Consider the following 13,518-nt stretch of genomic DNA (forward strand, 5'->3'; position numbering starts at 1 on the left):
AGTAAACTGGCGTTTCCAACTTCCAGCTTTTAGGAGTGGCAAATTGGCTCTCGCAGGCATACATCACTGTTATGATCATGTGCCAGAAGAAACATGCCCGTTTGCTGAATCTGTCTTCAGTGCTGACCTGTATGTCAAATCACAATATTGCCACGAGTGTTGAACACCCCTTCAACATGAGGTGCTGATGGCAAGGATACAGAGGTATGTTTTTGGCCAACTGGCAGACCTGTTGAGAGTTGACCTCACGGAGCGTCTCCCTGTCTGCCGGTGGAGAATTGAAGGAGATGTTCAGCGTAGCCTTAATTGCCTGCGACAAATAGACCTGTATTCAAAATGATTTGATTAATTTCTCAAAAGAGGTTCTAAGGATTTTCCTTTTCTTCTCTTCCTTTTTTTTCTTAATTCTTTCTGGGCAACATCATCTTTAGAAGAAGAGCCATAGGGAGCCGTGACCCTGTTCTCAGACAGCAGGCTACTCAACTCTGACCCCGTGCACTGAATGTCGAAGCGTTAATATACGTCCCTCTATCTCGGGCATTGTATATTTGTCATCATATTATCCACTATTGTCACATTAATTTGTCAGTTTCTCTGACGTTGTCTCATGGGCTTAGCACTATTGTTGTGGTTGAACAAATGATGCACAAACATCAGGTGTGACTCACTACAGCGAAGAGGATACCAAATCAAATTTGCACGCTCCCAGACTGAGTAAGGTGCTGCAAAATTCACTGAGATTTGAGGTTTGTTTATTTAATAGCATCCTCGCCAGTTGTGAATCCGTGTGGGAGCAGACACGATGTGAAAGTTTCTCAAAAGAAGAAGTGAATACAGAAAAAGTGAAAGTAAATTAAAAAAAATAGCCTGCAGTCTGCAACAAATCCCATGTCTCTCTTGGCCAGTTGCATGCATTGGTATGGTGTCTTTCTTGAGCTTCAGCTTTATTTCCTCTGTCAGATCCTTGTTATCAGGCTTATTAAATCCTTTTGTGATGTCTGAAACACGGTTTCAATGTACTGCAGCTACTGCGCTCATAATTTCAGAAACCTGAACACATATCTGCTGTATCTGTATATATCCTAGATAGATAACAGATACCCTAGATGCATAACAGATATCCTAGATACATAACATATATCTCAGACTCAGACATTATCCTCTGGCTTTACTGGGTCACTTGGCAAGGTATATATATATATATATATATATATATATATATATATATATATAAGTCATACCTTTTTATCTGCTTCATTTCCTGAAACTGGAACTTTAATTCTTCCTCAGAGCAGCCCGCTGGCCTGTGTTCTGGCGTCATGCGTTTATGTATTTTTGGAGAAATGTGTTTAATGGCCAATTAATGAAGGAATTGGTGCTGTGCAGTTGAAACACTATTGGAGCAATTAGTAATTTATTGTGCGTGATAGAAAACTTCTATGGCTATGGACGTTTCTGCTTCAATTTGAAAATGTTCCATGTTGAGTCGTCCACCAGATCAACTTTTTAAGTTCCAACACTCCTTTTCTGTCCGCCCATCACAAACCACAGGCAGAAGAACCCAGACACAGCTCTTAATTCTTCCCTGGAAATTTACATGAGATCCTGTTTTTCATCAGCTCTGGATTATTTATAAAATCGCCTACAGCCTTATTTCTTTTAAACCTAGAAAAGCTCATCCTTGCTTTCACCTTACACCTTGATTATTAAAATCCCTGATATGCTGGGATCAGTGAGGCCTCTCTTTCTTGTCTACAGCTCATCAATAATCTCTGGACAGGCACCAATAAAACAGACAACATCACAGCAGCCTTAGTTTCACTACACTGCCTCCCCGGGAGGTTAATTGTGTTTAAAATGTAGCCGTTTGTTTCGAAAGCCCTTCATGGTCCAGCCTACGGGTTTATCTCTGTGCGCCTATGGTACCACAATTTGTCTAAATCCCTTTCCTCATTAAACTGTGGTATTTGTTTGTGCCAAGATAGGTGGTGATGCCTTTGAAATAGTTAAATTAATTATCCCTCCATGCTTATGATAAAACATGCTCAAGGCTCTTTTCTCCCAGGCTCCAAACTGTGCCTGTTTTATTTGGACTTTAGTCTTTTGTTAATCTTGTTTATTTCATTTTTTTTGTGCACTGCTGCTAGGCAGCTGCAACACTCGGTGTTGTTTCAAAGCATTTAAAGAATGTATTTAATTTGGCTATGTTATAGTCTCAGACGAGGCAATGTTCATCATTTTTACACGCCACTTGAGGGTAATTGCTGAGATTTAATATTTGTCATGCATAAAGTTGAGGGTTAAAATATAACGATTAAAATAGGGAGTAGAGGCTATATTCCGACTACTAGTGCCATCTCAAAAGGGTCTTCTAGCACAGCTTCTTTGACTGGTACGCACCCATGTCTTACAAAACTGAAAATAACCCTTTATGACGCCATAACCGGGTGCTGTACCCTCTCAGCTCTATTTCTCCGTCCTCTCATGTTGGACTGGAGGCGGACGCAACACTACGGTGACTCACTATCGCCTCTACAGGTACAAGTGGTATTACAAGACAGGACGGCCCGGGGCTAGCTTGTCTGCATGCTCATTCCAGTCGATAACTCTGCAGCACAATATAGACATTGTGTAAATCCTGTTGCCATTTCACTTTCTGTTTTTTTTAATGTTTTAAACTAAAATGATGTTCATATCTTACACATATCTTTTTAAGGACATCAAGAAGTGGAAGGAAGTTCTTAGAGTCTGTCTGCCCTAGCTGCTTATTACATAAGAGTTAGTTGTATATTTCCGTTTTAGAATTGCAAGCACAATAACCACTTAAGCTCCCTGTAGCGGTTGGAAACAAACAATTATCTATGCATCTGACTGAAGTCTTTGTATTTTGTGATTTTATCCGCTGTGTGCTCCGCGTTTCCTGGTCAGGAAGTAGTGTTGAATATGCCCCTTTTCTGCAGCAACTTTCCCAGTGGGAGCCCAGGCATCACGATGTTAACCATCAGACCTCCTGCTGCATTTCTGCCTACCCCAGAGTCTCCCTCCACGGGCTAAAGGAAAAGCACAAAAGTAATTAGCGAGCGGCTGGAGAAGGAGGGAGGGCCGTCTGAAAATGAATCATGAAGAGGGAAAGGGAGCGAGACAGACGAACGGAAAAAAAGAGATAACAGAATTCATAAAGACTGATTCATGGAGACAGTAAGGGAGTGGGGGGTCAAATTTATGCGACTGTCAAAGAGAAGATAAGTGGTTCAGACGAAAGATGTGGGGAAAGTAGCTAGGGGATTTAAAAAAACACAGATAGGAAAAAGGACAAGACAGAGATAAAGACTAGGAGATATGGAGACCCAGTTAAATGACGTTAGGAAAAGTGGAAATAAAAGACTTAAGTTGTTTGACGAACGATGCAGAAAAATACTAAACAACCTACATATGTGTGACAGAAACGAGGTATGTTGGATTTAAAAAACGATGACGGACGTTTCTCGGAAGGCGTGCAATACTGGAGTAGGAGAAGAAAAAAGAAGAAAAAAAAAGTCATGTTAAATATGGCGTTGAAAGTCAAAACAGTCCACTTCCCCCGTTTTACTATAGTGAGCCAGCGCTGCCTGCCGTCAGACTGGGTGGCAGGGAGACGCGACCACTTGTCGCTGCCTCAGACCGATTTCAATCTCCTCGAATGTTATGCCCCTCCCAAATAACAATCCATTTCTGACTGCCTTGCTTTTCCTCTGTTTGAACATGCAGTGCAAAGAGAGCCTCACTAAGGCTTTGTTCCTCTCTGCTGTTTGTTCCAGCAGGATTTTCACCAGCGAACACTTGACTGTTACTCAAGATTGTTCTAGCATGCAATGGGGGCATACAAGTAATGTTATTTGTGGGATGAAAAAAAGACCAAAACACAATTGAATGGTATTTTATGTAAGTGACATATTTTTCAGTATTTAAAAAAAAAAATCTGATACACATAATTAACCCTGCTTGTTCATTATTATTATACTATATACATTTTAATATTTGTTTTAGTTAATATTGATTATTAAACATTCATTATTTATGTATCATTTTATTCATATAAAAAATTAAAAAGCTGAAAACAATAATCCTTTTATACTGTATTTAGTGTCTGGTCTAACTCTACTGTCTGTTAGATGACTGGCTCCCTCTTATTCTAAATGGCGCTCCTGTATTGCTTTAATAGTCATGCCTGCTTTTAAATAATTTAAGCACAGAAAGAGTTTAGTATGTATGACAAGGTTAGAAATCTATAATGCTCATCATTATAGATCTGTATGGCTTTTTGCTGTGTTACCGTGTGACTACAAGATCTTGCGCCCTCTGGCCCGACGCTTTTCTTCATGCAGTGGCATGACCACTGAATGGCTCATTAGTGGTGGGCGAGATAAATGCCTCGACAGCATGGCGACCACTTCTTCATATCAACATGCCGGCTGTCTGTCCAGATAAGGCATGGCAATATCTACTCTTATCTCTCGGTCTGTCTACCCATGGTCAACCCTGGGGTTTGCACAAACACAGGAAATGTACCTGGACAGAAAACTCTTGATGGCTCAGCTGTCTCACCTATGACTTAAAGTCAACATTTCACAAAGTTCGGAAGTCTTCCGATGTCGATGGGGGGGGGGGGGGGGGGGGGGCTTGCATTTTATATCATATGTCTTCATTTCACGAAAACTTTATTCACCAGTGATTTTAATTAACGAGGGTACTGTTATGCTGGGCAGAATCAGCCTCTAAATCTGTTCCTGCACAGCTATGAACAAAATGTTCTCAGCTAAAATGTCAGCTCAAGTGCTTCATGTCATGTTTTTGCACGAACGGAGGGGCCTTTGCTTTTAACCTTTTCTTTTGGCCTAAAGGACATTCTGGCAAATCCCAAAATAGCATTTTAGAGCATGCTAGTACAATTTTGTTGTACTAAGTACATTTTCGTGAGAGAGTATACCATATTTCTGCATACCCTGATTCCTCAAGTGGTCAGCCATCTATAATGGCCTCTTGATTCAAGCACTGGGTGGGTAGTTTTCCTGTTGATTCAGGTGCCACCGGTCAATCTGTATTTAGAGAGCTTGTGTGTGCGTGTTTGCTGTGAGGGAAAGAATCCTCACGGGATTTGGACACTGAATTTTGTCACATGCACATATTTCTGTAATATACATGTTGTGACTATATGTGACTCAAAGCAAAAGCCTCGAGACATCTGACAGATTATTTTAATCTGCTCATATACTGTAACTACAACAAATCCTACAGTCAAAGTCTGGATACTTAATCTTTTCACAGACGCTAGAGGGAATAAAGTTACACTTTAACAACTCTCCCCGGTTCAGACACTTACATAAGTTATACAGTGAAAATTATATAATAAACTTGAAGGCGTCTGAGATCTTGCTAAAATAATTCAAAACCTTTATGTTCTTTGAGGCAGAATATCATTTTTGTGACCAAAATATAAAAAAATACAAAAGAGATGTGCTTCTTTTTACATGTCCGGTGTGATATGTCATATGTATGTCAGTGATAGCCACTCTGGTCATGTATATTGCGTTTTAGAAGTTTGTAGTTCTTATTCTTTTGTTTACCGTAGGATCATGGATTGTACTTTTGACATCCCTCACTTTCAATATGTAAAAAAAAAATGACAGAGCCTTCATTACTATGCCACCCTCGTATCGGAAAACATTAATATTTTCTGGCAAAGATCAGTCAAGAAAAACGAGCTAATCTCTGTTGGTTCTCAATGAAGCATATGTTGTGCAAAGCTACATCAATCTTGAATGATTGGGGGCAACCACTGTGCAATGAATCTCCAAAGCTTCAATCTGCTCTGGTTGCACGCAGTTAGCATGAAACTTGCTAAATTAGTCTGTCTATCCACCAATTAACACTCAGGTGATTAATTGTGTTTTGCTTGTGCTCTTTCGCTGTATTGGTGGTGGGGTGTGGGAGGGCGACTAACTATATAAGTGAATGGAAAAGACTTGCTCTTCACGGTAACTGATGGTGTCTGGAATATAACAGGACACCTGAGAGCATATTGGAGAATCAACAGAAAAATGATGGCATATATTTCACGTCTGCAGCTGCCGCAGACGCATCCGATCCATACGATCGGATGTGTCCGTGTCAAAGAATAAGGAATGCCTAATTACTAGCAGCAGACAAGGCTTAAAGTGAGTGAGTGAACAACGGAGGAAGTGAGCCATAGACCTTCCATACGCCACCGTCGGACTTGTTGTTCCGCCGGCTTCCGACAACGATGAGACAACGGACGAATGGCTCCCAGAGGTGTAAACAGAGCGAGTGTGAAGACAGGCTGTCTCCAGACCCGCTATCACATCCTCCAGCAAACACTGGATGCAGGCTCCTGGCACACACACAAAGTATTTTGCCATTATACTGACGAGACTAATCAGCACATTTTTTGGAGATATAATTTCTGGACTTAGGAGAGGGAGGTGAGATGCTAAGGAAGCATGTGTGTGTGTGTTTGTGTGTGTGTGCGGTATGGAGTGTGTAATGTGTAGTATGCAGGGGTGAGAGGCCAGGGGACAGTGCAGGCCCCTGCAGAGCACTGATAAGGGGTTGTTTACCTTCCTGTGGATGGTCAGGCCTCGATCTGCAGTTGCGGAAACGCCGGGACAATAGGTGTGTGTGTGTGTGTGTGTGTGGCCTTGGAGCTCCCCTTTCCCTCTCCGACAAACTCTGATAGGACCGCTGACCCCTCCCTCCCTTCTCCCCATCACCACCGACCCTGGACACAAACAGTTTACCCTACCCCGAGGGACCAAGGGAGACAGTTGGTCTTGACGTTGTCTGCCCCAGCCCCCTCCAAGCCATGCACTGTAGCCTCAAGTACTATTAGTCCTCCTTTTGCATCTATACTCTCAAGTAGCTGGCGCACTTTTACACAGTGACTTACAATCAGGGAAGGCAGGAAAGACAGGGCATGAAATCAAGTCTGTCTGCTTGCTGGCCCCGAGGTAAGTGGAAAGCCAGCTCGTTGTTGGGCCGCAGGTACTCAATCCCTTGAATCTAAATCAACATTTAGTTGCGATAGAAATTCAAGGCCACGCCACTGCCTGTCAGTACTCTGTAATGTCGGCACAGCGCGAAGACTCAGAGTTGATCCAACGGTGTTACACACAGGCAGACAGATCTTTCATTTACAGGCAGAAGTGGCTGGCGAACAGAAACAACACACTGCCAGTAGCACTAACAACAAACCATGTCCACCATTTCCACCACATCCATTTTTTTTCATTTTGGAAAATGTATTTTTTTCAAGAAGAGACTTCTTTTTCTCTCTGGTTATCACCCCTATTACCATAGTTCATTGATTTCTACATTTAGATGAGGTCAATTGTATTTCTGCTGAGACGCTGACACTCTTGAATATGTTCAAAACAAGAAGTGATAATAATCTAGTCAGATATACAGTTCCAATGAAAAATGAACTGTGCCTCATGTTGGTGCTTCTTCTTCTTTTTTTGTGCAAACGTTTTAGACAGTCAGGAGCCACAGTGTGCCGTTTCCAAGAAATACAGCATGACCTCTAAATGATTTAATGTTATTTATTCACGTTTTTTCATATACAAGTTGCTCGTGTGGTGAAATGGTGCCCATGCAAATGAGTGGAGTGACAACAATGTAATCTCCTCTCTTAAGGCGTTCTGTCATCACAAATGCAAGTCCATTTACGATTTACCACTCCACTCGTAGCCACTCTAGTTTTTCCTACTCGCATCTCTCCACTTTCTCTCCACTCACAGTAAGTGGAACCACATTCCAGTTTGGTTGGATGGGTTAAAACAGATTGATTTCTTTCCTAATCACCATAATGTTAACATAGTGTGCCACAATGTGTTGAATGCTACCCTAATGCCTCAATGAGCGCCCACATTACGACATCTCATTTCCCAGAGCAATTATAACAATATAATGTAATTTGGTCCACCCCACTTGGAAATATACATGTTCTTTTTAGCATTCAAGAACACTACTTGGTTTGATTTGGATTGTCAGTGAGTCATTGTGTTCCTCAAAAGTGTTTTAAAGAAGTTTTGCATACCAGCAGAATGGTGTATATGTGTCAGGTGCTTTTAGGGACTTAAAGGAAGTAATACTATTCAGGGCTACTTTGACACCTAATAATGGTAAGTCTGCTCAAAGTCTCCAGTAACGCCCATAGTACAGCCACTGGCCCCGGTGCAGCTATGTTGAGCTCTGCATAATTATGTAGGAAGTGAAACTTGATTTAGGAGGTTCAGGTTGGTCCCCTGTAAAAAGGTTGTTTTAATTAAATTGTGATGCTTTAATTTAAATCTTGAGACGATGTAGATAACGCTTTTATGCACACATGGACACTCCTTAACTGTGATGTTGTTGGTCAGGCTAGTTGCAATCTATACATCTTTCTATAGACTCTGTCCAGCCCACGAAGGGAATAACCATAATTCATACAGCAATCATCAAATGTTACGGCCATGTCAAGCTCAACTTGTCAGGCTCAGACCTAGACTGGTCTTCACTGTATCTGTGTAAGTTCCACTTTACTCGCAGGTTCACAATAGACGTGGAAGCGCCGTGCCAAGTCAATCGTAATTAATTAAAGTTAATTGCAAGGAGTAGCCCGGCTGTTCACACCAGAAGTGCATTTCTCCACACCAATCAACAAGCGTTTCTGCTCCTCTGTTGTTTTCTATAGAGCTAATCTCTCTCTCTCTCTCACTCTGCCTCTCTGTCTGCTTGTACGTGTGTCTTCTCATCCGGTTTGACACAACTGAAAAATATGTGGAATGTATTTAATTAAAAAAACACATTGACAAACGGCAGTTTCATTTATCATTTTCTGGTAAATATAGTTTATCAGTGTTTTCTGCCCAGATTTTCCCCAAAGCAAGCATAGAAAATAGACCAGACACAAAAACTATCGCCTTAAAATAGCGAAGCCAGCCGTGGAGCTCAACCTCTCTGACAACAGTGGCCCTTCTGCCTTCAGCACACTTCACAACACACAGTATGTGTCTGAAGCACAGCGTCAACTCCAACTGGCCAGACTAAAGTTAAAGCTGATGAAGTACAACTGCAACTCACGACGTACAGCAACCTGACGCAACGCAGCTTGTTGAGCTCAACTTAACAAAGTCAGCCTTCAGACAAGGCAAGTTCATGTCAAGCTGGCCCTGAGATGCCCCAACATGGTCACAGGAGAGGTGATGTCTTGGTATTCTGCACAATTGAACACATGGAAAACGGATGTCGGTTATTTGTGAACTAGTCTCCTATCTTCTTCTGGAATACCCTGGAGGGTTGGGAAACAGGGAGCAGTGAGGCCCTGTACGTGTGAAGCTACTAGATGGGAGTTTTTGTTTTAATCTATTCTTGTTAGTTGTGGCCCCCAGAGTGCTGCAGACAACCAGGGGAATGCTGAGGGCATTTTAAAGTGCATCATATTTTAAGTGGTTCCTCGCTCACAGATATTGGCGCAGTTTAACAAAATCTGCTTTCGCCAAAATCCAATCAGCCAATTGGCCATCATAGATTTTGGCTGCACACTCGTTGGTCTTAATCTTATATGCATTCGATCAGTTTGCTATGATAATGTTTGCAGTTAAATGTGTTTAATAGACATTAGGTATGTTAATTTGGCACCATAGTGTTGTTATCATGTTAATTGTCAGCCGTCTATTCAGGCAGACACATTCATTGATACCTATTTAATGAAATTTGCATCAAGAATTAAAGCAAATTTAAGGTCAAATGTGATTATAGGCACTTTTCATGAAATGAGGCTATTTCCTGTCTTCCCTAATGCTCCCTAATGGTTTCCCACTCACATCTCCCCCTCATACCTAACATCTAAATGGAAATCATCAACATTCATAAACATGTCTTCTCATGGAATGGGAAACTGAGGGGGGGGGGGGGGGGGGGGGGGGGGGGGGGGGGGGGGGGGGGGGGGGGGACTGGTATAAGTAGACGACGACGAGGACAGGGAATGGAATGGTTCTTCTATACCTCATTTACCAGCAAACCGCTTAGCGAAGCCATCGGCATTTCCGGGGTCAAGATGGCAAAATTAATGTTCTTCATATCCTATGGTGACTTGTAAAAAAAAAAATTGACCAGTGTCGCATGCATGCACGTACGCACACAGACACACAGACACACTCACGCGCACAGCCTCACGCAGTCAGTGTGATTTATACCAAGACCATTTGGGCGACAGTCATGGGCTGTTGACTCTGTCACAGCAGAACAAGAGAGAAATAACTTTGTGGATATGGAGCAACAGACATTAACACACAGGGCCAGAACAACAGGAAACCAGCCTTGACCTCTAGGGTGAGGGAGGGAAAAAGAGATTGCGAATGAACATGGATGGCTCTCCATCTCGATTTGCTAGAAAAGCTGCAGTTCAAAGCTGAGCGGACTAAGAAACGGGGAAGAAGTTGTTCCAGGAATGATGCAAGAAAAAGCTGTGGTATGATGCATTACTCCCTCAGAAAATAGGAACAATATACAATTTGAATGGGACACAAACAAAAGATGTATAATTTTTCTAAAATCGACATAATGTGATCAAATTAATATGATATCTCATCAGCAACTCTTTTCCTATCAGTGATGTTATGAACAAATACGTGGATGGAACAAATAAAGTCTATGCTGCCAATATCAGTTCAATGTGCGTGCAACAAACAACAGGAGAAAGAGTTGATTATGTAACGCGTTCTAGCATCCTCTATTCTTACTGTTTTTCATTACATTTATCACTTTCTGTCCCATTTTAATTTCTATCTCCAACCATTCTCCTCCAACGCTGGTGATGACTCTGCCTCAACCAGGGTCTTTGATTAGTGCTGCTTCTAAATAAGGCACATCCTGTTGAGCCTCTGAACGTTGCAATTTCCTTTTCACCCTTTCCCCTCGATTCCCGTTTCCTTCTCATCTCACTTGCTCCACATCGCCTCTCTGAGGGATTGAGGCTCGCTGGGTTAACATTCCAAATACATCATGGAAGTCAGTGGAGCGCTATGTCATGCAGCATTTGCTTACTAAATTAGTTCTATCTGTTATGCTATCAGTCTTGCTCGCTTTTATGCTTCAGCAGCAGCTGTTTTGGAAGTGATTGACTCATGCATAGTGGATGTTTAGACATATATTGCTTGTATTCATCTTACTGAAGATATGCTTATCCAATGCTTAGGCGCAGGACAGAGTAGTGCTGACTGATCGACTCCATCGTGAAGTTGGGTGGCTTTAAGGCCTCGTCCTGACGGGTCAATCCAGATTGAAACTATGGCAGCCATTCTGGTTCCCACCAAGGCTACAATGCCAAAGGACTCCCATAATGCCCCAGTCAGACCATCCCATCTCTAATCGACACTGTATTCTCCCCCGTTCTTCTCGAAGAAAGACATAGAATATGTTGTACCTGTTCGAGGGAGCATGTGCACATGCGTACTCACTTTATGCACAAAACAGGACACACACACACACACACACACACAGCACAGCACAGGTCAAACACCAGGCATTTATACCCAACCTCATCCATGACCGCGCAGCCTCGGCTCAATTAATTCAGCTTCCAGAGACACGGATGCCCAGGTTAAACAGCAGGCGCACAGCAGAGAGCAGAGTGAGCCGGCTTGATGAATGACTGCAGACCGGTATCCTGACACGCCTGATAAACGCAAACCGGCAGATTCGTTCTTAAACAATGTAGTCCTACCCACACATTTAACATCCATACTCTGAGACCAGGACAAAGCTTTCAGTATGACCAATAACAAATGTAGCCTCTTTCTGACAAGGAATCTGTTACATTGCTTTGTGTATCTATCTTTTAAATAATGGTCTTGATTCGGGTGCTGTCTCCATGTCCAAATATGGCAGGTTTGTGTAGTGGATAGAGTCATAATTTCGCACTGCTTGGCATTTGACACACAGGACTGGATAATGCGGAAGTGGAACGCGTATTAATGTTGGAGGCAAGAGATTATTTCGTGGAACCTGATTATATGTGGCAGACGCTGCTTAACCAATTGTATTTGATTTCTTTCAGCCTCAAGTCAGACGTGCGATCCAATGGAGGTTAACGCCAACCCGTGGGTTTACGGGAGTGAGATTCAAATTGGCTGTTGGACCAGCTTCATCAGAGAGGACAAGGCAGAGGTCCACATCCTTAACCTGAACTTTGTCGCCACGGTAAGCATGTCAAGGTTGTACAAATGAGGTGCTGAGTGCTAATTATATACATGTAAAGAAGTGAAAAATGTTAGATGCTATGCTAGTAAAATAGCTATATTATAATGGGTGTTACATTTTTTAAATTCAGTAGGCAAAAACAAAACCTGCTCTGTAGACCAGATGACAATTGAAAAGCTTTACTGCAAGAGAACGTAACCATTTAAAAGGCGACTCAAATCAACACCACAGCTATCTGTCAAGCTGACAACACAGCTGCCTTGTCATTGAAGTCCAATACCGTGGCCCGTCCTGGGTATATGTTATCGTCCGCTAATTAATCATCCTTTAGAGTGGACAGTCCAATTTGTCAAGTTCAGTCACACCTACAGTAAAATGAAGAATCAGTGTGCCGGTCCAAGCATTGCACACATGCGTGTGAGCATTTTCAGATGAATAAGACGGGTCCGTCATTGTTACAAACGCAAGCAATCAGTTAAAAGTGTATATATAAATTATGATGGCTGAATTCCATTTTGCTTCTTTGGTCTCAGGATGATTGTATTTTGCATGCTGGTTCACTGTTGCATGCTGGTTAATGTTGCTGTTGTACAAACTCTAACCCTTGGATAAATAAGTCCCACATTATTCTTCCCACACTATCAAATGTAAACAACACCCAGTCCGTGGCCAGATAACTAACTAACCCTTAATGGATGCCAGACATTTCCGACACATAGTGTTTCCCTGCATGACATTTTCATATTTTTACACTAAACAGACTGCAAAGAAAACCCGGCTCTGCATGTTTGACTGTGTGTTCAAAGAATTTTCATTTTTTCAGTTAAACAATCACACAGCCTGATTGCAGATTGTGTATTATGTCATTTAAAAAAAAAACTTTTAGCTTTAGGGAATGACACCAGAAAGAAACTCCTGCAAACTTGTAATCTATACGTTGTTATTGCTGTGCCAGAGTCCATTTTTCACTGTCCAACATTGTCGGTCAGCTCACATTAGTCATTTCTTTATCAGTGTGCTCTGTTTGTTTGCTTCTTCTGGTAGTTCTCAGAGTTTTGTTATGTCGTACTTTCACATAACTTGTGTTAAGCAACTGCAGTTTATTTATTGGCAGTGTCTTTATTTTACACTCCGTTGGCCATGCTTTCCCGTTTGGTGGTGAGCATGAGAAGGGAAGCAGATATGAGACAGTATGTGCAGGCAATACAATGCCTGCCTGAATCCATCACCTCTATACAAATCAATAAAATCACTCAAGGTCCTTTCGTCATTTGCTTCTAG

The 13,518-nt window shown here is 42.0% G+C and overlaps 1 protein-coding gene across 3 annotated transcripts in view; it reads left to right on the forward strand.

Moving 5' to 3' along the window:
- eng (endoglin) overlaps positions 1-13,518 on the forward strand; it is a 36,399-nt gene that overhangs the window by 2,941 nt on the left and 19,940 nt on the right. For all 3 annotated transcript variants that reach the window (XM_034547603.1, XM_034547602.1, XM_034547605.1), the window contains exon 3: positions 12,095-12,237. In XM_034547603.1, coding sequence (XP_034403494.1) covers positions 12,095-12,237 — 143 coding nt within the window. The remainder of the gene's footprint in view (positions 1-12,094; positions 12,238-13,518) is intronic.

Source organism: Cyclopterus lumpus, chromosome 12, assembly GCF_009769545.1.
Source record: "Cyclopterus lumpus isolate fCycLum1 chromosome 12, fCycLum1.pri, whole genome shotgun sequence".
Lineage (NCBI taxonomy): Eukaryota > Metazoa > Chordata > Actinopteri > Perciformes > Cyclopteridae > Cyclopterus > Cyclopterus lumpus.